The sequence below is a fragment of the Cydia pomonella genome, chromosome 1 (assembly GCF_033807575.1).
Source record: "Cydia pomonella isolate Wapato2018A chromosome 1, ilCydPomo1, whole genome shotgun sequence".
Lineage (NCBI taxonomy): Eukaryota > Metazoa > Arthropoda > Insecta > Lepidoptera > Tortricidae > Cydia > Cydia pomonella.
In genome coordinates this window covers 25,478,920-25,506,581 of record NC_084703.1, presented here as the reverse complement: position 1 = coordinate 25,506,581, position 27,662 = coordinate 25,478,920, and the positions used below count along the sequence as shown (strand labels likewise).

At 35.2% G+C, this 27,662-nt stretch overlaps 1 protein-coding gene across 2 annotated transcripts in view; it reads left to right on the top strand.

Annotated features, from left to right (window-relative positions):
* The window catches only part of LOC133518764 (neuroligin-4, X-linked-like), a 96,189-nt gene that overhangs the window by 53,453 nt on the left and 15,074 nt on the right, over nt 1–27,662 (top strand). For both annotated transcript variants that reach the window (XM_061852458.1, XM_061852450.1), the window contains 6 exons: nt 4,100–4,297; nt 19,704–19,820; nt 20,395–20,520; nt 23,307–23,451; nt 23,829–24,041; nt 25,489–25,627. In XM_061852458.1, coding sequence (XP_061708442.1) covers nt 4,100–4,297; nt 19,704–19,820; nt 20,395–20,520; nt 23,307–23,451; nt 23,829–24,041; nt 25,489–25,627 — 938 coding nt within the window. The remainder of the gene's footprint in view (nt 1–4,099; nt 4,298–19,703; nt 19,821–20,394; nt 20,521–23,306; nt 23,452–23,828; nt 24,042–25,488; nt 25,628–27,662) is intronic.

Genomic DNA, 27,662 nt, shown 5'->3' with positions numbered 1-27,662 from the left:
TTTAAATTAGTCTTATTTTTATATCCTTACTACATCATAAAAGAGATGTAAAATAAAATAAATAAATTCTTGTAAATGTAGTAATACATAGGAAGGGGAGATTCGTCAATATTACCATACCATGTCTAGATTTCCTAAATATTAAACGACCTAATGTATACGAGTATTTACCCGTGAGGCACCAAACAATACCCTAGTGGTGTTACTCTCAATAATCTAACCAGAATTGGCATACGATACGGCTAAAAAGGAACGAAAGAGAGAATAAATATGATTTTCGGTGGTATAATCAAATTTTTGTTGTGCGTTGGTATTTACTTACCTACTTACTTCCGACAGCGCTACAACCCTTTGTGGGTCTTGCGAGAAAAATCCACATTTTTCGGTGATGAACTTCAAAACGCTTGGGCTTTTTACCTTGTAGAGTTGTTGGCCTTACGAAGAACCCTCCTCGGTAAAGTAAAGACCCGGGCTTGGGACCGGCATAGCGCAAGATTCAGCAGTGTGTTTGTATTAGGTACTAAAGTAACTTATTATAGTTAATATACTAATGAGATACTGGTAAGTTAAATAGTATTTAACTGCAAAATAAACGGCTCTATGCGTAAGATTTAAAAATTGTTTAAGATTATCTTCTATTGATTATTTCAATTAACACCCCTGGACTTTGGGTTACTGGCATAGGTACTATTTAATAGACCAAGTATTATTGAATTGTAACAGTACGGTTTCGGTGTCTGGCAATAAATATTTGATATTTAGGTAAACCTATGTAAAGCAGTAAACATGCATTTTTTCTTGGATACGTTTTGATGTTGATGGTACAATTTAACCAACTTGTCGGTTCTTTCGAAAAAATGCATTTAGACTTATTGACTCGTTCGATAACGTTTCCAAGGATTTGGTAGAGTAAACTGAATCACAAAACTAGGGCAGAAAGTTTTTCGGTCATGAAAAATATGAATTTATTTTTAGCATGTGACACCGGCTATAGGTGACTTGTAATCGCTGGTTCGCATGTTTACCACCATAACCTGCGCTCTACGATCCCTTCAAGATGATTCAGCTTTATTAAGGTACTCGTTTCTGTGTTGAGATCCACTTAACGATGTTTGTTAATGACCACGCGTTTACGACACACGCGGTTTATGAAGGTTTTATAAAATTACAATTTGGCATTTATAGCATGAGATGGATTATTAAAAATGCCCACTCTCGGCCACGCAATTACAAAATGAGAAAAACAGTCAAGTGTGAGTCGGACACACTAAGAGTTCCATACTTTAAACATTTTTTTACAAAGTATTATTTATTTTACGTGAGATCGACCCACGATTTACCTTTTTATAGCTTTAACTTAATTTAAGATGGGATGCGTCAAGCCAGGAAATTAGAAGGAAACAAAAGAAATAACGCAGAGAGGAAGATATTGACATCGCGAGGGGGTTTTTTACCTTTCATCTCAACTACTCTGAAAATATTTTTATAAAGCCCTTTGTTCTGAACATGATTGTTGTTTATTGATAGTAAGTTAGTCTTGAATAGTCATATGAAGTCTCTTAGTTCAGTTTGCCAGTCGGCAAAGGCCTTCTCCAACTCCTTCCAATATCTGCTCTCTCAGGCCACCCTTGTCCAGAGTGGTCCCACTGTACGTATAATTTCATCTTCCCATCGTGTTAATTGAGGGCCTTGCGATCTTGACCCGTCTATAGGGTGCCACATGACAATTCTTTAACTCCACTTTTCTGTCTTACATTTTATAGTGTGACCTGTCTACCTCCATTTTTGCATACCTATGTAGGTGAGAATATCTGCTATTTTTGTTATGGTTCTTATGTTAGTGCTGCCGTAATCCGAAAATATACTTCCGTTTAAAAATTTGATCGTCAATTCCCACAGTGGGCACTGCTGTGGTATGCAGGGTAACGATCATCTTCTTCGGCTTTTTGCCTCGCCTCATGGGAACCTGGGGTCCGCTTGGCATGGCATGAATTGGCGTAGGTACCTATACTAATTGTTACGATAGCGACTGCCATCTGACTTTCCAACCCAGACGGGAAACTACGCCTTATTGGGATTAGTCCAGCTTCCTCACGATGTTTTCCTTTACCGAAAAACGACTGGTAAATGTCAAATGATATAATCATAAATAAGTTACGAAAAACTCATTGATAGGAGTCGGGGTATGAACCCGCAACGCACGCGCTTACGCTAGGCTACCAGCGGCCTTCGGCTTGTGTTTTCTTTTAAAAATATTAAAAAATATATATAGAGTGCAAATACAGTCAGGTTTCCGTGTGATTTTTAATGAAATTTGCCCTTGATTAAAACGTGTATAAAAACAATATACGTCTTCCTCGCATTGTCCCGGCATTTTGCCACGGCTCATGGGAGCCTGGGGTCCGCTTGACAACTAATCCCAAGATTTGACGTAGGCACTAGTTTTTACGAAAGCGAGTGCCATCTGACCTTCCAACCCGGAGGGTAAACTAGGCCTTGTTGGGATTAGTCCGGTTTCCTCACGATGTTTTCCTTCACCGAAAAGCGACTGGTAAATATCAAATGATATTTCGTACATAAGTTCCGAAAAACTCATTGGTACGAGCCGGGGTTTGAACCCGCGACCTCCAGATTGCAAGTCGCATGCTCTTACCGCTAGGCCACCAGCGCTAAGCTAAGCTGCGTGTATAAAAACAATATAAAGACTAAAAATTTGCGAGAGCAATCTCTTAAGTTCATGCACAGCCGTATTTGTATCTTATTTTTTGATGATGGCAGAAATTCCTCTTGTGATTTAAATTTGATAAAAAAAATATTTTTGGCGATTTTCTAAGTATTCAAAATACTGTTGCAAAGTTGTGATTTGCCAATTTTGCCACCTTTTCTACTGAATAAACTAGTTTGCCGGAGTATAAAAACTAAATCATATACTAACTCACTAAGAAAGAACACAAAAACATAAACTGGAATTAGGTACAAATTTAGCTTTAAGCGAAGTTTGTAACTAAGTCCCATTGACATATGTATATATCTAAGGACGGGCCTTACGGGCACTGAGAATGGTGCTAGTTCAGTGGTGTAACTCTCGAATTCGAGCCAATCGTGCAGTCTAACGGAACTAATTGCGAACAATCGCGCGCGTGATGCGAACTCATCAACCAATCGCGTTTAGGCGCGAGACTGCACGGTTGGTTCGAATTCGTGTGTGTAACACCACTGTACTGGCCCCATTATTATTGCCCGTACGGCCCCTCCTTAGATATACGTTAATGCTGAATCCACAATTTGAAAAACTGTTGTCCCCTCCCAACTATGATTTAACAATTTGCATTTAAGTGTACTACATTATTCTGTAATGTGACTAACTGAATATTTCCAGATTTCTTAATTTTCATTTTACTTATGTTTTAATACTTTTAACCTAATACTTAATACATTAATTACCTTGTTCAACTAGAAGGAAAAATAAAAAAACGTGTTTTGTTAAACTTAGGTTACGTTTGTATTTTATGAAGTGTGATTCATATTTTGATTAAATGATTATGTATGCATGTGTAAACACACATGACACAAACAAATAAAAGAATCCCTAATGTTATTTATTTTAGACACAGCAAACATGTTATGATGGAGAAATTTTCTACTTGAGTCTTGTATTATACGTAATAAAAACAAAGTTGACGTACTCCGTCAAGAATCCTTTTGTACACGAGAGATTGTTGTGCCTCAACTTCAGGACATTGTTGTAAAATTTCTACAAAACGCTTACATAACTTTGCAGTGCCGGTAGATAGAATTTGACGTAGATGAGATGACAAAATGAAGTGGCTTGCCATCTTTTGAAAAGAGAAATTAATTAACTAATTTAAATGCGTACATTATTATGTATCTCAGATACACAACCATACATTACACACATTTTAAAAATATTAGCAGCCTCACAATGTCTCACATAGGTATGTACATACATACAATTTTTAAAACATAACCCCACAGTACAATTAAGAGAGTAGGTAGTAGTTAATCCTATGAAGCGGATAACATTTAATATATATGTAAATTGAAAAACTTTAAAGCTAAAGTATATATTAACTTCCAGGATTCCTCAACCCACGTTCAGATGAGTACCCACGCTCGCCAGCAAATTACGGATTAATGGACCAAATCGCAGCTTTGCACTGGATCAAAGAGAACGTAGCAGTGTTCGGCGGTGATCCCACTAACGTCACGCTCATGGGGCACGGCACGGGGGCAGCCTGCGTGCATTTTCTACTAACCTCATTGGCTGTTCCTGAGGGTAAGCAGCGATACTCTTTAATCCTTATAATAATTTCATTACACGTAAAATAATACCGGTCCGGACGTTGAGACTGATTGGCGACCATAATTAATTCATGTCAGCAGGCTATATTTCAAGAGACGTAAGAGGTGGAGAGTTGTTTTTATTTATTAAAGATAATGTTTTTATAACTACAAATAATATAAATTACATATACCTAAACTTCTACTTATGAATAAAATCAGCAAAAAAATTTAAACACTCTAAATAATTAAAAAAAAAATCGACTTCACAACAGTTTGAAGTGCCATTAAAATTATTTAGAACCAGGAAATAGTGCATCTTCTAACAATTAGAATAAGTCCAAAGATGTAAAATACATGTCCATCATGTGTTTAATGCAAATGCTTTATTTGAAACTGGACTTTGAAAATATGTTGCATAAAACCTATACTTGCTTAAATATTTTCAGTGGCAATTAGATAAGCGCCCCATTATCTAATACAAAATGAACACACCCAGCATATTCTTGGCAGTGATCGTGTTAATTAACTTCACAAAAAAGACAGCAGTTCAACTTCGTAAAATGGCACGTTTTCGAATGCAAATGCTTGATTCTAAAATTTGAGGAGTTCAGAACAGGATTTTGACACTATTTAAAACATAAAAACTTTTTTTTTAATGGAGGATAGGCAGGCGTTTGTTCACGATCACAGTTTAAGTTATTATAAGGAGTACTCGTTTTATTTGACGACCGGACTGGCCTCGTGGGTAGTGACCCTGCCTATGAAGCCCATGGTCCACCATATCACCACGTCGGCAATGGCGGCAATGCTCATCTGCCAGTTATGGTCACGCCAGTAGTGATCTGCGACATCGAACATAGGACTGCGCTGTAGCAATCCCCACAATCGGTTATCAGTTCAGCCTTCTGACGAAAAGCCCTCGCCCCCGAATGTCAGCAAGCAGCACCGCAGAACCTCTGCATCTCGTGCGCCTTCCAAAACGCATCAGGGGACTCGTGACGTAGCCAGCCGATTTATGCTCAGCGGCTCCAATGGCTCCGACGGCCGTGCACCGCTCTGGTGTGCAGTCTCGCACAGCCGTTTAGGGGTACAGACTCGTACCGCCATTCAGACGTGTAGCCTTGCGTTAGACGTCCAGACTCGCAGTGTCGCTCAGACGTGTAGACTCTTGCCAGTACATTCTGCAACCATAACTCAGGACAACATCTGTGTTCAGCATAACATAGCAACTCATTCAACATTTGAAATTACGGTTGAACTATCTTTGCTTACTAAATATTTTCTAATAATTTTATCAAAATACTTTATACTAAATGTCTCATGTTAATGCCTTTTGGCATTAAGTTCGCCATTTGTACTTTTTTCTTTATGTGTGCAATAAAGTTTTAAATAAATAAATAAATGTTTGATCAGAATGAATTAAATATGAACTGAGGATTCTAATTTATGTACCTGCCTCTACTCGCGATTTGCCAAACGTGATTAGATTAAATCTTGTTCGTACATCAAAAAAATCACGTCTCATGCTTAACCCTCCCTACCAATCTATCTCGTTTGGAAATCTCGTTGGTATGAATATGCAAACTCGTTTACGGCCGTCTCCTATCGTGATGTAGACGAAGTCATTTCGGGTTCCAAACGCATGACGCGGAAGCCAGCCGCATACTTGATGAAGGGCTTAGAACAAAGCTTAGTGAACCGTGAAGATATGCTCTGCATGCAACGGTCTATCATCTGTCACTAAAACTATATACTTATACCAATGAACAGTCAAGGTATTAAATATCGATACAGATAAAACGCCATAAATATGTATACACGACCTTATTGCCTTTATATTAAGGTAGTGGGTAAATATTTTTGTCACTTTGTCAGTATCGATATTTAATACCTTGACTGTATACATACATACGACTCCCTTATCTTTTCCTATATAACAGAGTAAGAGCATTGTAAAAGTAATAAAGTGAAATAAGAAATCACGTTCCAGAACAAAGTGTATATTTACCATTCATAATATAAAAAATTAAAGACCTTTTATACCGAATCCAATTAAACCAAAATGCCTATTAACGGACTCAAAAACAAAGAAAGAGGTAATCAATCGGCTGTATATTTTTGTATGTTAGTTACGCATTTTTTACGCCAATCTCATGATTTTGAGCATTCTTCTTTTAACACACCTATGAAATATTTCTACATACTTAATAAAATTTGAATACCTACTTCTAATAGTCTTATCGATTTGAAATTTTCTTGCTAATTTTAATATTCTGTCTGTCTCTTTATTATCTGGTACCAACTATAGTCAGCAATAATGAAAAATGTGTTCAATATGAAATTTTTCGCAAAATACTTTTGTGATTGTTGGTTAAATAGGTTACCGGTATCCTCTGAACTTAGTACAACCGATAATTGGACCGGTAACGCCCTAACGCCTAATTTACAAATGATTAGGTATCTACTTGGAATTAAGTTGACGCTCATTAAAGGGAGGGGGAATAGGTTAATGTTTTGACTCGTGTAACTTATAAAATACTCCTGCTAGCGATATGATTTAGATGTTGATTTTCAGCTAATATTCTGTACTATATTAACGGCACCAACCATAGGACATTTAAACAGCGCAGGCCAGTCCAAGGGACGTATTTATGCTTTAGAGGGAGTAAGTGATATTGCTATCTCATTCCACCGCATAGCTGCGTCCCTTAGACTGGCCTACGCTGGGCCATCGTGTAGAGGAGCCCTTTGATGTGTGGACGAAAAACCGACACCGCGCCCATCCCGCCGTGCCATAAGCCATCCAACACCACTACCCTCTCTACACGCTGGCCCAGCTTAGTGGGCCACTATGATGGTCGATCGTGTAGACGTAGAGGAACCGTAAGAGAAAATTTGAATTCTTTTTGATATTTCACCGATACCTGTAAAATGTCCAGAGACATGTCAAACGCTTCGCTTGACAGACAGATTAGGTGTGCGAAAGGGAAGCCATCACGTATATGAACATGCCATGAGTGCGACAGAGGCAGACTACATATGAGAAAACGTAACCATTTTTGAGTTCGAAGCATGGAGATATAAAGTGGAGCACACTAACTTTTTTTGTTATAGTAAATAGAACCTTATCACTGAGGCAGAAAGGTGTTCTTATCAGACTAGAGAAAGCGGTCCACTTGAGATAGCAAAAGTTTGTAAATAATTATAATGTGAATATTATTAACTGATTGAAACAAGCATGTGCACAACAAGAAACTTTGAATATTAATTGCTATCCCCAACTTGATGACATATTTTCGAAATAATTCCAAAATACGTAAATGGTGACGAAATATTTAAAAAATAGGTAAAAAATGTTGTGTGACAGGTTGTAGAAGTGAAAGTTTTGCTGATTGTGGTATATATTTTCACATGTGAACCACAATCATTCAATTTTACGATAATAACACAAGACGATAATTGTCAAACTCATTAGGGTGACCATGCTGTCGGCATGATTTGAATCAGTTTTACACAATTATTATTAAGTACTTAAGTAAGTTTATCTAATTAGGTATGTCTATATTTCAGCATGATTCAATTGGTGGAATGATAACTATTACAGAATAATTCATTGCCAAAATTGAAATCCAAAGTCCTTAAACATTCCAGACTTACGTTTATATACATTATATTTTAATACTGAAACGGTTTTACTAACTATTTATATACTTATACGTAATCGATTCGATATAAGTAGGTTGGACACACATTTCCGTCTGTAGAAAAAGGCGGCAAATTTGAAAAAACTAGTTGCAATCACAGATCTACGATGAGTAGATGACGCTTAAAGAATTAAAGATAGTTAAAGTGGGCAAAACGTAAGCCATCACGCATATGAACATACCATGCATGAGTGCGAAAGAGGCAGACTACAAATGAAAAATCGTGACCATTTTTTAATTCGACAGTGGCGGCTAACGGCTGCCATTTATTAATTTTCAAACACATGTTCGGCATCGTAACACCTTAATTATTTTAATTAAAAAATATAAATCTTATCCACATGGAATCCAGGGCTTTAACCGCGAAAATCGAAGCTCATCAATTGCGGGCGTTTTTCTCTGTCTTATTGCGTCTTAGTGAGAGTAAAAGACAAAGATCTCCGCAATTTGCGAATTTTGGATTTTGCGGTAGGCCCCCGGTTATTAGTATGTGTAAGCGAGAACGAATATAGACAGTCGAAAAATCGGATATCGTTAGTGTTGTGTGTCGACGGAGTAACAACCCTAGTGCGCAAAATGTTCAAGTCAATAAACAAGACCAAGTGCGAGTAGTTCGAAAAACTCGCGCGGCTAGACGATGTTGATGTCAACTTTAGCCAGTCTTCTTCGAGACCACTGGGATAACGCCGTCCTCGGAACGTCGGATGTAAACATAAAACTTAATACGCGATTAATTCCTGTTAATATTAGTTAATAATTTGTACATGAGAAAAGATCTTGGCCAAACTATAGATTAGATTAGATTAGATTTATTTTTTTCTTAAAGAAAAAGACACAGTATTTTACACAAAAGGATAAAACAAAGGCTTTCACTAAAAGATCGTCAACTTAACATTAAAACAAAAAATATAAAATTAATAAATAAATAAATGTCACGACAAAAAAGAAAATGTCAATGTATAATACATAGCTAGGGACAACCTAGGTATTGTCGAAATATCAAGAATAAAAAAAACCAACATATTTACAAAAACACTAAGTTATAAATAACTTTATCTGTAAAATAATTTAAATGAAAAATATAATATAATATAATATTCCACCTTATCCTTAATTAGAAAGATATGCAACGGCCCACTTTCACTTCTCATGTGGACACACTTTTTGGCCATTGTACCCTATCCGGATAATGTTTTAATTAATTTAAGTCCGTGGTTCGAAGTCGGCCGAGTCGGCCAAGATCATATTGCTGTATTTTTTGACGTGAAAAATATAAGAGAATCAAAAAATATTTAGTGAAGATGGTGTCATGTTGTGTGCCGGGTTTCAGGGCCAAAAAACCCAGGCAAATACTCATTTCACAGGTAATTATGATATTCCTATCGAAATTTTCGTAACGATTTTATCAAATTAACAGCATAAAAAGTGTAAAACGCCAATTCATTTCATTATAAGTTATTCTTCAATTATGTGTTAATATTTCATCATATTAGTCAATAATTTAGAATATTTTGTGTAAAAACCTAAACTGTTACTTTACGCTAGGGCATGACAAAATGTTCATATGACTGTATCGATAACTTGTCGGTATATTAGTAGGTACAGTCAAGGTCAAAGATATATATGCAAGTTATGTGAAAAAAAATAGGTAATCATAAAAAGTTCAAAAGATATGTACTCATTCAAATACTAATAAATATGCAAACTTTAATCGCCACATAAATATGTATATAAGGCAAGTTCAAAAACTTGTATCACATGAAAATTACATAATCAGTATCTTGCAAATGATGCAATATATTGTACTTATATTTATGTCATTAAATATAGATTCGTTAACTACTAGAGAAATATGTATACAAAATATAAACGTGCGAAAATCAACTTTACGGTCTTGTCACACGAACTAAATTTGAATATACTGCTTTGACAATTCACGAAAACAGTGCAGACTTGTCATTGTATATGTTTCTCATATTTTGACCTGTCACGTCGTTATTGGATTACGTGTTTAACAGATTTTATACACAACGAGAGAACAAATCAAATTATTTTAAATATATATATATATATATTGATGTTTTATTTTTTTTATTAGTATTAAGCAGTGACGCTGCTAACAATAAGACAATTCTTATAAATAAAATTAAAAAAAATAATAAATTCTTATAGTCCCGCCTAGAGATGGGCGGCGGGTAAATTGGGAGGAAAAATATCGGGAATTTACCTTATATACCCGGTATTTACCTTTTTTACCCAAATCAATGGGTATAAATAAAATTTGAGAAAAAAGCGAGTATTTTAACTGAAAAAAGCCTTGAAATGTGTCAATGGGTTTATGTTGAAACGTTTTTAGGGTTCCGTACCCAAGGGGTAAAAATGGGATTAAATTAAACGTAGTCAAATAATTCGATACACCATTGAATTTATATGGTGTACCGAACTATTTGACTACTTTGAATGCTGGCATTATGCTGCCAAGTATATGACGCGGACGGTATCTATATCAAGTTGACGTTAAACCAAAAAAGACTTAATTTCGTAAGTATTTAATGTCATATTGGCATATATCCTTCTTGAGTGAGACATGTTTTCAGGCTATAAAGTCATTGAGTTAGGTACACCTTGCTTAAGCTAAATGAAAGGAAATAAAACAATCAAATCATTCTATCGGTGAAAGCCCTCTTGCATTTTCTTCCACGCAACTACAATGGTATGGCGAATGCGGACATTGTATGAAGCAGGGACCGGCACATAGTTCACAAAATAGATAGATGACTTTTATTACGTCGTCATAATCACCGTCGTTGCCATCAAAAGAAACAATGTGGCCGCAGTCCAGGCATGCCCCTAAAAATGAAATTTCTTCCTCGTCAAGATTGACCCACACTGGTGATTGTAGGAGCACTTCTAACAAAATATTACATAATATCGAAGTAGGTAGAGGGAGCTCAAAAACCTCTTTTTTTAACATTTTCCAAGAAATCACCTGGGTCTTATCCTTTAGATTATTTATAATTCTATTCAAACATAGCGAATAAAGAGAATCAATAATCATTTTTACTGTTGTCTACGATATCGTTTTACTTCATTCATTTGAAGATTTTGAAGCATGACGTTATGATTGACGTTTATTTTATTTTATTTTTATTTGACGTTTTTTTTTCCAAGTATTTGGTGATATTGACTGCTACAAAGTATCTGACGCTGACTGTCCAAATTACCTTTATATATTTACTTTTCAAACAGCATTGTTGCGGTGAGAGATGACAGAATGTCTACCCGTCGTCGTCGTCGTGTTTTAAAATAGTAATAATAGTATTGAAATGGAATACTGTTTGAAAAATCCTATATTTAGTTGTAACAAACTAACTTTTGTTACCTATATTAAAAGAAATGTGCGAACATATCTTATATTTTTTATTATCGCTCAACGAAAACTATTACATTAAATAGCTAAGTACACTTGAGGAAAAACAAAAACATCTTCAAACCATTTAAATAAATATTGCGTATCACATAACTTAATGCCTTAAAACAATTTCACAATTACTTAATATCGAGTGTATCCACCCTCGGCTGCGATGACTGCATCCAGTTGGTCATGCATCGACTTTACCATGTTTGAACAAATCTCCGTGCCTACAAACGAATTCCATATCTCTTGGACGTGATTTTTTAAATTTTGAGTCGTTCTCACTACAGACGAGTCCCAGTTTTGTACCATAAGGCCCCACAAATTTTCGATAGGGTTAATATCTGGACTTTTTGGAGGCATCTTTATATTCTTTATCAACTGAAGCCTTTCTTGGGCATCAATCCACTGCTGGACTATTCTAGCGTTATGAATGGATGAATTATCCTGAACGAATTTGATAACTCTATTTCCAAAGCAGGTATGTGCTGTTGGAATAAGTACCTCCTCTAATATGTCCTTATATCCGTGGCTATTTAACCGCCCCGTTATTTCCACAAGTTCTCCCGGGCCGCTCGCACACATCCATCCCCAGTAGCCCACAGAAATGCGACCACTTCTACGATTAGGCAGAACGTTACCCTCTTCATACCGGCTGTGGTTAACACGCCATAATCTGAGGCGGCCATCAGCTGCAGATGTAAACACTTTCTCGTCCAGAAAAAGAACATCACTAAAATCATAGTTTAAATAGCGTCTAGCAAAAGCAAGCCTCAATCTCTTATGCCTGTCAGTTAACTGTGGCTTTCTGGCAGGTACTCTGCAATGAAGACCAGCATCATGCAGACGGCGTCGTATTGTATTTGCAGACACATTGTATAAAGCAGCATATGTGCTTGTATTGACGAATCGTCTGTATCGTACATCCTCCAATAATTGTTGGTCTTGGGCAGCGGAGGTTTTTTTTGGTCGGCCAAACGACACATGCTTTTTAACCTCGCCTTCAATTTCCCATCTATTTTTCCATAAATAAACTGTTTTTCTCTGAAACATTTCAAAATGTATTTCAAAAAATAGCCAAGGAAAAACTGCAATTGCTACTTATATCTAATGTTTCTTACCGTGATGCCCAGTTCGTCAGCAATATCAGAGACGGATACTCCTTCCTCAAATAAAGCAACAATCCTATGTTTTGTATGATCATTTATGCGATACATTTTTAAGGAGTGATAAACTACGCAAACTGAGAGTCAAATAGAACATGAATTCGATATGTCACATTACTGAAATTGAATATTTCACGGCTAAAGACTTTAAATAGAAATAGTTAGTATATGCATTGTTATAATATCTCCTTTGAACCAATTGTCTGGCTGATTACATATCTTGATAATAGAGGAAACAAACACTTTTGTTAGAGCTTAAACTATATCAAAAAGATATTAAACCTCTTGGCTTATTATCATAATGAATAATGACATACCTACTGGTCATTTTATACTGAAGTACCCATTGATAAAATAAGTGACAGCATCATTATAAACAACTAGGATTCAATGTTTGAGTAAATACATATATTTAAAGCAAATAATGTTCCCAATGTTCAACCAAGATGCCGAGGGTGGTCCAACCGGAGGATTCATTCTTTTGAGAGCATGTGAAAATATACACGGATGTATATTTCACGGTTGCCCCAACACATCATTGATGATAATTCCAGATATAGTGCGAGTAAATTTACTATGTGATGTACATTTTTGTGTGATGAGCATTTCACTGCAGGGACCTGGGAGGAATTGTTAGAGGCACCAAGCATACGCCAGGACTTTAATCAAGCGTACACTTCAGACATTGTTAGCATTATGAGACAAGCTATTGTATTAATAAAATCAACAGTGTCATCTGTACTTTATTTAAATAAATAAAATTATACGCATAGAAAAACTGCATTATGTTACTATTTAGTATTTAAATCACAGAAAACGGCAATACGACAGAGCGGTTTGTCGAGCGGTAATAGTACATCCAAATGCCGATAACAATAGAGCTTTTGCATATTGTTTGTTTACATATTTTTGATTTCTATTTGGGTATATATTTATGACATTTTAGTTGTATCCAAGTTAATGAGGTGCATATGGATATATATTAATACACTTGTCTGTTTACCAAGTAATGTTAAATTCTTTGTAAACATATTTTTGTAGTTTTACACGCTTCCATGTATATAGTATTTAGGTGGCTACATTTTGTGGCAATGTGTGGATGTATATATATTTTTGACCTTGACTGTACATACTTATGAAATTAGTCGTTCACAAGACATCATTAAGATATTAACCTTTATAACGGACTTAAAATAATAACGATTTTGTGCACATGTTTAGCGATAAATTTAAACTTCACTTTCCAACACAGTACTTACCCCAACCCAACTTGTCAGTAGGAATAGCCGCGAAATTTAAATTTTCTTAGTAAGTCAACTCTTTGCGCCGACTGTTAACATTTAGCATATGTTTGTGTTAACGACATTGCACATGTTACACCACTCGCACCCGCATACGACAGAAACCTGCTTTATCAATGCGAGTCACCTGCTTTACCGACAGCGCCGCGTTCCTTAATGCTTGATTGGACTGCGTTAGTAATTTAGTCAAGTAGTAAGTATTTTAGTAACTAAACGTCCCAGAACACCAAACTATAGGCGCTAATAGGGTCTAATAGTAGTAATAATACTCATACCTATAACATTTTTTTATAAAAACAAACACATTTGAAAAAGTAGTCGATAAAGCAGTTAAACATCGGTAAATTATTAATATGTTGTAACATGACATTACAATTTGTGTTCGCATATAGACAATTTACGCACACACTTGCATTTCATTTTTGGTCGCACTTTTGAAGTTTGACAGTCGTTCTATACTACGAATATACTATTTCTATAAAAAATTCTACCGCTTTATGCTTTAAAAGTTTAATGTCGAATTCGTCCTGTATGTTTTCTGAGTATGTATTTAATGAAAGCTACTGCAATAGGTTTCAATATTATAAAAAAATTAAAACTTTGGTTTTTTGCTCCACTCATGGGATGTATGGCACCATTCATTTTCAAACTATAATAAATATCAATGAAAAATTAAACTTAAGCAGCTCTTTGGCTCTTATTTATGGTAAAATGTTGCCAATAATTAAAAACTGATGGTATTAAATACTTGTTTTATAGGATTTGTCTTAACCATCCCATTACTGTTACCTGTTCCATTATAGGGGTGTTAGTATATTTGTTTTTAATAAAACACGAACTCATGTTTGTGAAAAAGTATGATTTAGACAGTTTTTGTTCATTGAATGGTTTGATGGTTTTTGTGATTTGAAGTAGTTATGGAAACTTTTCTGTTGCATTTTGGAATGTAGTTTATGCTCTTGTTCTTTAGCTACCAAATGGCATCTCTTTTACACATGTGCGGCTGATATTTGGTCGGATATTCGCTAATTTACCAAGTGCACTCGTATTTGGCGCCATAAAACTTTAAAAAGGTGCAATTATAAAAATGATCGATAAAAAATAGGTGAAGGGGATGTTTTGTCGATAAAATGCACGTGGTTAACGGCTCCAACATGCTGTCCATAGACAATATAGGTATTATTAAATGTAAAAACGAGTACTTGCATATTTTTAGGTTGTGTAGTCAGTATTTAAACTAACCTAACTTTCCTTATGAACACAACAGATTTTAGTTGAATTGATCATACCTACTTAACAAAAGGAGCATAATATGATCCTAAAATAGATAATAGATATAAGCAGTACATAAAGCAATTATGTCAGCATTATTTAAACATCCTCGTCGTTGACACACGAAGTTGTAACGATGTAGAAACATTAACCTAAAAAGTTTTGTTTTTGTTCGGTTGCAGATGCGAAAAAGGCCAAGAAAGTTGGTTTAGCTACGTCAAAATAAATGCGAGGAGATTTCCTTAACGATGTAGGGTAAACCGCGTATACTTAGTCTTATAATTATGTGGCGGGTACAAAAAATACTAGATTCCAATGACTTTTTGGTTGGCGTCTTAACCACTTATTATATGAAATTCCGTCTATCTAAATTTCATGTCTTAGTACTAAAATTAATGGTAGTACTCGTAGTTAAGTACAAAATAATGTACTACACCAATAGTCTGTTGTCAATTTATGTCATTCATTCAAATTGTTCGCGGTTTATAATGGGTTTATTTTATATAATATTAATAATAACTATACCGAGTGAGGTCCGTCAGCTATTATTTAAGCTCATAAATAATTACGTTAATGTGCGAAGTCGACGCGAAGCGTTGTATAACGAAAAACTGCTATGTTTACAAGTCGTAAACAATTTAGTAGGTTGGTGATCTATGAATATTTTGATACTTTAAGTACTAGTTCTAACATTTGCCACATTTATAACTTTGATTTAGTACGTGAATTTATTAATACCTGAATCTTATGAACAATGAAGTGTGAATCGGATAAACTAGAAGTTCTGGAAAATATCAATAAAATCAAAACATTGGAACGTAACGAGTTACCGAAAACTAACATTTAGAAGAAATCTGTGGAAATACTGGTCAGTAGTAAATATAAAAATATAAAATGTACAAAAATATCTTGGCTAAACATGTCTATATAGCGTCTTTGTACTTTACATAGAGGTAGAAATTACGTGAGCTGACTTTAAGTGCAAGTCAACGTATATTAACTTATTTCCTTAGGTACCTTACGTGTGCACAGAAAATCAAAAATAATTTATTGTATCAAAACTATAATTCCTACTACATAAAGTGTGACCAGCTCAAGATTCTTGATTATTTTTCTATTTGCGTTAAAATGTGATGTATATTTATTATACGCGCTCCAATATCTCGTAAAAGAGACTCGCTATTTTGAAGTGCGAAGTGAAGATTTATGTTTAACGAATCTATCTACTGATGTGGTAGATATTTTTTCTTCGTTTCGTTCACCTGTCTAACTAACTTCTAACTGTCGTGATTTTTTCACCCCCCTCCCCTCCTATCGAACCACGAGTGATTTATTTTGTACAGAAGCCCTTGGTTGGAAGGTCAGATGAGAGGCGCTTTCGTAAAAACTAGTGCCTACGCCAATTCTTAAGAATAGTTGCCAAGCGGACCCTAATGAGCCGAGGCCAAAAGTCGAGATAATGCGAGGAAGATAATGTCACAGGAAGTTTATTTTTTAGCGTCGAGATCAGGTTGCAAGCATAGAGTAGGAAAGTGAAACGGTTTTTATCACTGTTATTTTTTTATTATTTATGTGTTTTACGAGATAATTCATATGACAAATATAATTTCTTTGTCATAATGCAATGAATGTTTGAAAGATTTAAAAAGCCTAACGTACTTACTTGTACAAAAGATTTTCAATAATTTCCGACCTCATAACAGGATACTTATGCCAAAATAACCAGAATAACTATTAAAACCCAGGTATTACCTACTTAAAAAGGTACTATAAAAATTATAAAACGCATAAATATCTACTTCGGTCTGAGGCAAAATTCTTGGTTTTTATTGCATGTACATTTGGCAGTAGAACTAGTGCCGTTGAAATAACACAGGACTTTTGAGGATAATAATAAGCACGATTGCAAAATTAAGATAGGAATCAGAGCACTATTCGATTTCAATGTTTATTTTTATATAACTAACTTCTGACCACTAGCAATACAAATAATTTTCATCTTGCTGGCTCATAAAACGTGGTATTTATTGCAAGTATAACGGAAGTTATAGCCAATTTTATTCCATAGGAGTAATAGTTTTATTTCGTAAGTCACACTATCTGACATTATGAGACAATAGTACATTATGATACAAGTGTGCTAAGTTGGTTATTACACACGAGGCGATATTGTGCGCGCGAGCTGCAAGGGAGCGCGCAATAATAAAGCCGATGTGTGTAATGACCATAGCACACGCGTTTCATACGACGTTTTTCAACACACTTGCGAGGAAAAAACAAAACTTATAAATTAAATTTATTTTGTCAAAACAGTAAAAGTAAAATTTTCAAAATGTTGGCTTACCTACAGTTTTAACATCGAATAATTGCAACAAAGCGTGCTGGGCTTGTAGGCACTTATTCGCCGGTTCATTGAAGTAAGCTACCAACACGTTTTCCAAGAAAGACTGGGCGTTTTTGCTGATTTTCCATTGAATAAAAGATTCATATGCCGCCAATTATTTTTCACCCGATTTTGATGGTAAAAGGCTATCGTTCTTGGCTCTTGCCTCTATTAGTATTACTGGCAGCGTCAATTTTATGTGTTCTTCTTTTACAATGCTAGAAAATGACATTTTCGTCAATAATTAAACTAAAAACATGCAAAACTATACCAATTTGTCATAACAAACACGGAAAATGGCTGGCGCGTTATTTTTTTTTACGCACGATTCCAATGCGCGCGCAAGGCAAAGGCGCGCACGAACTCGACAAACAGCCAATTAAAAAAATGTAAAAAAGCTAATATTTTCGTATTATTTCTTTTCGACGGATGGAGATCAAATCGATAAGTTGTTATGTTTATTCATTAATGTGATTTACGAGATAATTTAATCTATAAATTATGTTTGGTGTGATAAAACCTTTTTGAACTAACATTTGAAACCTAATAGTTGGTTAGAAAAAAAAAAATTACTCGACCAAATAAAGAAGGCTCTTCAATGACGTTTCGAGTTTGGTCACGTGACGTATGCCAAAAGATATTTTAAATTCAATATTTACAAAAATATGGTCATTACAGGTCCCCTAAAAGTAGTTTAACATGTTCTTATAATCCAAAAGAATTTATTGGGATACAATTCTGCCCTAAGATTTGTAAATGGAAACATAGTAGTAGTAGTAGTTTGGATTACGGAAAATCGACAAACAGCCAATTAAAAAAAAAAAAATGAGCTAATATTTTCGTATTTCTATTCGACGGATGGATATCAAATTGATAAAATGTCTTGTTTAGTCATTAATGTAATTTACAAGATAATTTAATCTATAAATAATGTTTGGTGTGATAAAACATCTTTGAATTAACATTTGAAACCTAATAGTTGGTTAAAAAAATGTATTACTTGACCAAATTAAGAAGTCTCCGTTTCCATGCATATTATTTGCAATCAGTTACCTTCTATTATATAATGAAAAAGCCCAAGTGTTAAATATACTGAAAAAGCACGCGTGTTTAATATCTAGGATTATGAGGCAAAAATCGGTGGAATAAAAACGTCGTTTTGAGCAAGTGTGTTGAAAATATATATTAGTTCCATGTTATACGTCTACTTTAAAAATACTGATGTTCATTATTTCATTTCTTTTGTGAAATTTATCAAAATACTTTTCAATACGACGTTTTCAAATGAAACGGCCCGTTGTCTCTATTTTGACGTTCTGCTCCATGTTTCTCCGTTTTTGTGGCGTCATTATGCTGAGCTAATTCGTTATCTAAGTTTATTAACAATCGCTGTTTAATACGAATACGGCAGTACGTGAGCCGTATGTAATTACAAGATAATTACACACGTCCGTAGATATTGAGGTAGCTCGGAACGGAACGAATGTGCACCCACAGAGAAAAACTTCAGCAGCAATAAAATCAGGTAAATATGCAGTGGCAGTCGTGTCTCAAGACTAAAGAGAAGAAGTAAGGGCTGCAACAATCGTGCGTGCTTTAATTTCCGTTCGGAACATAACCGAAGCCTCGTTTAGGTACAAGAATCAGTGACGTACAAATAAGACTTGGATTAGGTATAAACATAAGCAGAAACTTAATACTATATACAGAATTATACAAATTTAACCTGCGTTAGAGGCAGCCCACATATTAACTTTTAAGACAATCCATTAGTACTCGTATCATGTGACATTCAATAAATAAAAAATGTTGAGCTATTTGTCTTTACTATATGCTGTAATTAATTGGATATATTTTTATATAACTGAAACCTCTTTAATGCAAACTTTATTTATTGAAAATTATGTTATCACTTAACGAGTTCCTACTGGATTTTTCATAAGTGAGTGTAGAAACTAATCCATAGTAGATAAATTGACATCGTGGAAAAAGATTATACTACCCGACGAAAATGTATACGCGAGAAATGAGTTCATACTATTATACTAATTAGGTTCCGTACAAACATTGAGTCGATATTTTTTAATTAAAACTTATAGTCGCGTTTTGCAAGTGCCATCAAAAGTTTGGTACAAAATATTCTCTCCTTTGTTTCAGGTCTACTCTTTCACCGAGCCGTACTTATGTCAGGGTCTGGCCTTAGTCCATGGTCGCTTGTGGCTGACCCGAACAAATACGCCGCCATGGTAGCGACTCATGCAAACTGTTCGCCAGGTATGCCATGAAAATCTTGAAACTTCTATATCATTTCTTTCATTACTTGCAAAGTGTTTATCACGCACTTACGTATACGCAAGGTCTTCTTAGTAAGGTGGCACCTTTACTAGCGTAACAAAATCGAAAATTTTACGAATCGAAAAATCGTGCGTGTGCGATGTGCGATTTTTAAGGAATCGATATTAAAATAATAATGGATATAAGTAGGTTATACTATTATAACCTATAAGAGGTGACTGAAATTTCATTGACCTCTTCGGCTGCTGTGGATATTTCGATATTCTTCCTTTACGCCGAAGTTTACTTCGCCGAATTTCGCTTGCCAACCAACTTTTCATCGATGATTTATTTCAATGGCAACTTTTACACATTTAGCACTTTTTAATATTTTGTCATACAAACCTCCGTGGTCCCCCAATCTTGATAATATGTGATATTTTTCCGACCCCCCCTCCCCCCTCTAAAGTGTCAATGGTCATACAATCCGACTAGGTAGTCGTCAAAACGTCACCTGTAATTAACTGTACAAATAATGGATGAGTTACAATTATGTTTGCTTTTTTTTGTGTAGAACTTACTCCTCCGGCACTTCTAAGATGTTTACGGGAGCGTCCGCTCGAGTCACTTATGTCAGCACCAGCGCAAGCACCGGACTTTTCTTATGCATTTGGGCCGAGTGTTGATGGGGTCGTTATTGGTAAGTTATCATTTTAAATAAAAGAAAATAGTATAACTAATACCCGACGTTATGGATTAGGGTTTTGTTATTCGAAGTTTTTTAAACTCCGTTAACTTCGGTGTATAGCTAAGTCATAGGATAGGATTTCGATAAATTTACATTTAAGGAAACTGACATAGGTCATTTTAATTTATTTTTTCGTAAAAAGTAACACGGACAACGTTGTTGTAACGTTGTTCGTCTGTCACCAGGCTGTATCTCATGAACCGTGATAGCTAGACAATTGAAAATTTCACAGATAATGTATTTCTGTTGCCACTATAACAACAAATACTAAAAAGTACGGAACCCTCGGTGGGCGAATTCGACTCGCACATGTCTGGTTTTTATTTAAATCGACCATATAATTGAAAACTAACATTTCGAATATCGATCGTCCGCGATAGTACTTGCGTCTAGTAGTAAATGCATAAACTCATACTAAACATGAATCACTAATCAATATGTAAACAGGCCTTAATAGATAAAAATAAAACATTTATTATCTCTTAAATAGGCACCCTTGAATTTAACGGGATTCACGTTGTACAGTCAGTAATAATCACTTGTACAGATACGGTCAAAAACATAGCAAAAAAAAACATTTATTTAGGATATCCCGACATGTATTTTTAAATACCTAACTACATTTGGAACATAGCGTTGTATGTAAATGAGACAAGGACATTAAATAAACGAGACAGAAATAGATTGATTGTGATTGCGATGTGGTGTTGCAAGGACGGATGGAAGGTATCAGTTGGATAGAACAAGAAACGGAAAAATAAGTTTTAGATTTTTATTAATTAAATTAAATTATTAAGAGAAGCCGAGAACACGAAGAGACAATATGTTGGGGTACCTGATACGATGATACGACTTACATTAAGGTCATAATACAATAAAACCAGCTTAAGAAGATTCTGAAGGAACTATGACATAACGCATCTTAAGTAATGTAATATTGCGTAATACTCGGGAAAGTCGGTCCAGTGTCGGTGAGAGTCAGGATAGCGGGTGTACCTAAATAAAAATAATCAAAAAGCATACCATATTTAGGTAACTAAATTGTACTATTTAAACCTTATTTTTTTAAAAATTTACCTCACGGTACTTAAAGTTATTACCAAATACTGTACACCCGCCATTCTGACTGTCAGAATGGCGGTTGTATTTAATTACGCAATGATCCCGCTATTAAATTAATTTTTAACAAGCAAAAACATCTGCGAACGATGCTATTATTGATTATTATCTAGAGGCCGTGAGTTCAAGTCTCACCCAAGACAGTAATTTTTCCACTTAAATTTATCCTAACCTTGATCCCGCTATTATTGATAAATTACTGCAGGTAGGTAGTAACTAGTATAAATTACGTACAATAATCTGGTATGCTTTTTGTTTATTTTTATTTAGGTACACCAGCCATTCTGACTCTCACCACTGTCGTCCTCGAACGGTAAAAAAAAACTGGTAAAAATGTGGCCCACACGTAATTAGAAAATTATATGCCCTATATCGTGACAATACGAGTATACTACAAACATAACAAGATCCATATTTTAGAGAATTTAATGAAGAACAAGTTGATCATTGGCAGTCTTCTTGTAACTTCAACCGTTTTTCTAAAAACACTTAATGGCTGATGTTTGGGAAAAGTTGTAAAACTACCTCCTGACAAGTTAATTATACTTCTATTCCTTCGGACCTACATAAGCTAGCTTTTTCCGGGTGGTACTTTATTTTTTAAATTACTCGTAGTTAGGGAAAGGACCCCGACTAGCAAGAGAGCAGCGGTCGCACACGAAACAACGTCAAATGTGTCAAATATCAACTTGATGGGTCGCAATTTTCACTACTATACAGTATGTATCTGAACGTAAAACAATTACTTAAATCCGTTAATGTTTAGGTCATATTGAGCGACTTTTACTATAGGATCAACCTTGAAATTGCGAATCCGCCCCTCCTTATATGATACGTCCCTGGTTTAGAGGCTAACTGACTATGACAGACGGACAGACAGTCAGACACACGAGTAATCCTATAACGGTTCCGTTTTTCCTTTTGAGACGTAGAAATACTGGAGATCAGGTATATATGTTCGACAACTGTACCTATTTATATAAAAAGTCAGAGGTTTTCGCACATAGTAAATTATTCATAGTTTGACAAAAAATCATGTCAAAAGTGTGTTGACATCCCTATTAAGTAACGCTGTAACTCGGTCGAGGATAGCTACCGAGTTATTTCGTGCCGATAGCTCGGTTGTTGTTTTCACTTTGGCACCATTCTTCCGGTTGCCAAGCAGAGCGCGTCCGAGGCGCGTTATTAAATTGTCCCCGAGAAGTTTTCTCATCTCGTCCTCCCGCGGAGCGTGTGCGCTTCCCGTTAGGTCGGCCTGTTGTTGAACAACGGTTTTTTTTTATTCCTCGTCGCAGCCCCCTTTTATTAGAAAAGCTAACATTCTCGATTTGCGGAAAAAATTACACAAGCTTTTGTGATACATAGGTTTATCATTGAGGCAAAAGGACTGTTTTTTTTTTTTCAAGTTTTAATGGATGTAAGATGAAACGGGACGTAGTCATGTGACCGTTTTTCATCTCGGGATATTATCATTATAGAAAATATTTTTCCGCATTTTGATGTTTACTCGAAGGTATACATATTTTATCCACTCTTGTGGATAAAATGCAACTTTCTCATCAGGTTTTGAAAAGAGCCTTTGCGAGCTGGTGTGGTGACAAGATATTTTTTGTATACAGATACAGGCGATCTTCTTATTAACCCAGAAAATGGGTATGACTGGGGAGGACAACCTAGACAACCAGTGGGCAAGCAAACGCAGAACGCGATCAACATCATCAACGCCGTCTTGATGCGCAAGAGTGCTATTGCTCAATTGACCAAGTAAATTCGTAACAATTTAAATATTATAATTTATTTAAGATTAAATAGATACGTTTAGTAACATTAGTACACACTTATTACTTTTTCATAAATACCTACCCTGCCTATGCTTTGTAATGCAATTGCTTACTTAGTTTTATGAGAAATGATTAGATTTGACTTAATTATGAGGACGTTAGTGTAGTTTTTGAGTACTCCTGAATTTTAATATTTGTTGTGGCTACTACTGAAATAAATAAATTAAGAATAAGAAGTTACACAATAAAGTGGATTGTTTTAGTTAAATGTTTAACAACCACTGTAGTTATTTTTCTTCCGTTCCTAGTGCCTGAATATAATAGAATAAAATAGTGACATTGATTGACGTCCAACTATAGGTACGACCTAATGCTGGGGGTCACAAAGGCCGAGGCCTACTTCGCATTCAGCGGCGACGACGTCCAATACGGTATAGAGGCTGACAGGAGATCCAAAATATTGAGGTCTTTTGTTAGAAATACCTACAGCTACCACTTATCGGAAATTCTGGCTACAATTATTAATGAATACACGGATTGGGAGCGTCCGGTGCAACATCCTATCAATATAAGGTAAATTAAAATATTAATTAAAAATTTAGTAAGAATATAAGTATAAAATGCTCACCACAGTGACAAAGATCAATTGATTATGTACATATGTCTTTTGTTAAATTTTAGATATGAGTGTATTATAAATATATTATTTTAGGTATGAGTCAGGATAGTTCAGATTTAAATTCATGAAATGATTATTATTACAATTAAGGAATTATTTATTAATATGATAGAGGTATCACAATAATTTGAGGCGAATTATTATTTTGTACCTCTCGCCTTCGAGACAACGGGGTGTTGGGGGTCTGACGCCATAGCGTTTATAAGGGAAGTGTGACATCGGAATAAGGAAAAGACCTCTGATGCCCGCGCGGGTTCGAACCTGATGCAGAGGTTGGCCATCGCTATCCAGTGTGGTAACCCGGCAAGTGGTCTCCTTTGCACCCGGTACAGCTCGCGGAGGATTTTTAGAATATGATAGTTTGTTAAGCATTGTACTCGTAGTTTATTTATATATTATTGTTTTGTGTGTATTTTTTTTTCCAATTGTACAGTCACCATCAGATATATCAGAGCGGCCAAGGCGCTCACAAATATCTGAACACGCCTCTATTGTCTAGGCGTTAGGTGCGTGTTCAAATATTTTTGGGCACCTCGGCCGCTCCAATATATCTGATGGCGACTGTACGTTACTTCTAAGTTTTATATTTTGTTTGATTTAATTATTATGAGAGTAATACATTTAACTTTGCTTTATTAACTGTAATCAATAATCATACTATTCTCAACAATTGATTTGCAAAGGGGCTTGATTCTTAAATATTAAAGGCATGTTGGTTAAGTGATCTTAAATATAAATATTACAATAACTGCACAAATACTAAACTAAATTAATGACTAGGTTAAGTCTAAAATAGGCCCTTGAGGCATTGTACCAAGGATCCTGGCGGCATTTCCTCGCTGTATTGTAAAGCGGTTACGAGTGTTTAACGGTTTTTCTCACTTGATGGTCTCATCGGAAGATCAGCGCTGGAAGCCACCAGATGAGGCCATTTTGTGGCACTTTATACTTTCTTTGTTTTTGTTATATTATGTAATATAATGTGTCTTGTTTGTGTTTACGAATAAAAAATATTCTATTCTATTCTATTCTTATGTTGTGCGAGGAAACTGCCAGCTCTTCGCTCACCAGAGTGACTACCACTAGTTCGGCACTGACATAAACGCTATCGAAAACGTAACTTTCTATGAATCTCGCTCGTACTCGCATATAAGTGCGAGCGAGATGTATAAAAAGTAAATTACGTTTTCGATAGCATATATGTCAATTTTGACACTGTCCGTGACTCATGGTACGGGTACAGTTACGTCAACCAGACGTTTCGCGATTTCTGCAATAAACTTGTGCGCACTGGTACCCCGTGGACCTAGAGTTTCAAACTTATTATTATTTTGTTTGCAGGGATGAAACGTTAGAGGCGCTGAGCGATGCCCAAGTAGTGGCTCCGATAGTTTTGACTGCGGACACACATTCTGCATTGAGACGTAATTCATATTTGTATGTTTTTGACTATCAAACGAAATACGGAGACTACCCACAGGTGAGTAGTAACTTGGTTTGTGAGTTCTTAGGTATTCCATATTTTCTTTTTAATAAAATTGTTCAAAAAATTGTACTTTACGTGGTTGTTTAGCGTTCGCAAGTTCGTTTATGCGAATTGGTGGTTCCCAATTTTTTTAGTTTTATTTCTGTCCGTAATCCATACGTGTACCTACACCAAAATTGTTAATATATACCTAAATAAAATTTTATAAAACGCAATATTAAAATATTATTCTTGTTTAAAATAAAATACGGGCACCAGACCCGCTATTTTCACTAAAATATATATTTAAAAATAAAATGAAAATAATTTATCAAAATTTAGATTTTGCATAAAATGAGTTATTTTTATTAATGATTGCAAGATATTAGTCATTGTTAATGTCATTTAACTTCAAAGAAACATACGTAACCGTAGGTGTAATACTTATGTAACCAATATTTGTTTTATTGTGTTTACATTTTGAAATGTATTAAATAACGTCGTTTATTGTGATTATGCAAGTGTAATTGATTATTACGGGTTATTCCCACTAGTTATCACCAAGTTGTTATCAGTGGTAAATACTGGGATTTTTTTTCCCAGTAGTTACCACAAAAATGTTGTTAGAGTTCAATACTAATAAAACAATAGAAGTAGTATAAAATAAATATAGAGTGCTTTAATAAATAATTATGAGTCGATTAGTGTTTCAGTAAACTGCCTTAAAAGTGATCAAAAATATTAAAACCGGTGCATGTAAAAAAAAAATAGAGAGAAATTAACGTTTGGATAAAATCATACTTCAAATTAGAATTTATTTCTCCAACAGAATATTACAATTCACTTACATAGAGAAATACAAGCAAGCATGATACACAATATATACATAGTGCACGCATAGCATAAGATATATTCTAAAACAAAACAACTTATTTCTCTAAGAATAAAATGGGTACGTATACGTACTGTGTGAATTGGCAACTCGTAAGCCAGTACAGTACAGTGTAATTGTTATCGCGCGAGCGCGGGCGGATCGGGCTGTCGCGCAGACCAGCGTAAGTTGACCGAGACATTAGTAAAGAGAGCGCGCTAAAGATACGAGTTTATACTGGTTGGTCTGAGCGGTCAACACGTCCACCGAGCTCGCCCAGCAGTTGGCGATAACAGTCCTAAAACATGCATGAAGTTATGTTACGTGTCAATTTTTAATTGTGACGGCGTCCTATCCTACGCGCCGATACCAATACAATCAATGCAGTTTGATTTTTTTTTCCTTTTTGCCATCAACATCGAGAGCATGAGAGCATTTATTTTATTAATTGTAAATTGAATTAATTGTGACGTTACCTATCTATGAAAACTGGATCTTTTGTCAAGGGTGCTTACGCCACACTGCGTAGCGTGGCGTTTTATTTATATAGAGGCATCGTTGATAATGGCGTAAGGGCCATCCACAATAAAGTCCCTATCAATAAATAACGTCACAATTATACGAACAAACAAACAAATCAGTCAAAAATCGTTTTTTTTATCACTATTAAGGCAGTTTATTAGTATTACACGAATAACGAATTAATTCGACTTTTAATTAATTATTAATTAAAGTACTCTATATTTATACTATTTTTATTAGTATTGGACCCTAACCAAATTTTGGTGGTAACTACTGGGAAAAAAAAAACCCACATTTTACCATTGGTAACAATTGGGAAAAAATCCCACTAGTTACCACTGGTAACAACTTGGTGGTAACTAGTGGGAATAACCCATCATTACGTACCCTGTGTTTTTTGTGAGCCGTAGGCGTACATAATAACATACTTTTCTCAAACTTGTAATGAAATTTTGACATGACTTACATCAAATTAGGTTCGGAAATACTACATAATATTTATCAGGTGCAATGAATGAAGATGATATGTAAAGGAATTTCATACAGCATTACACACCTAGGCCTGTAATGAACCTTCTTTTGTTTTTAAACGTCAAATTATGGCACGTCTTGGTATTCAACCATAAAAAACCTATAAGCAAAATTCTGCCATTATAA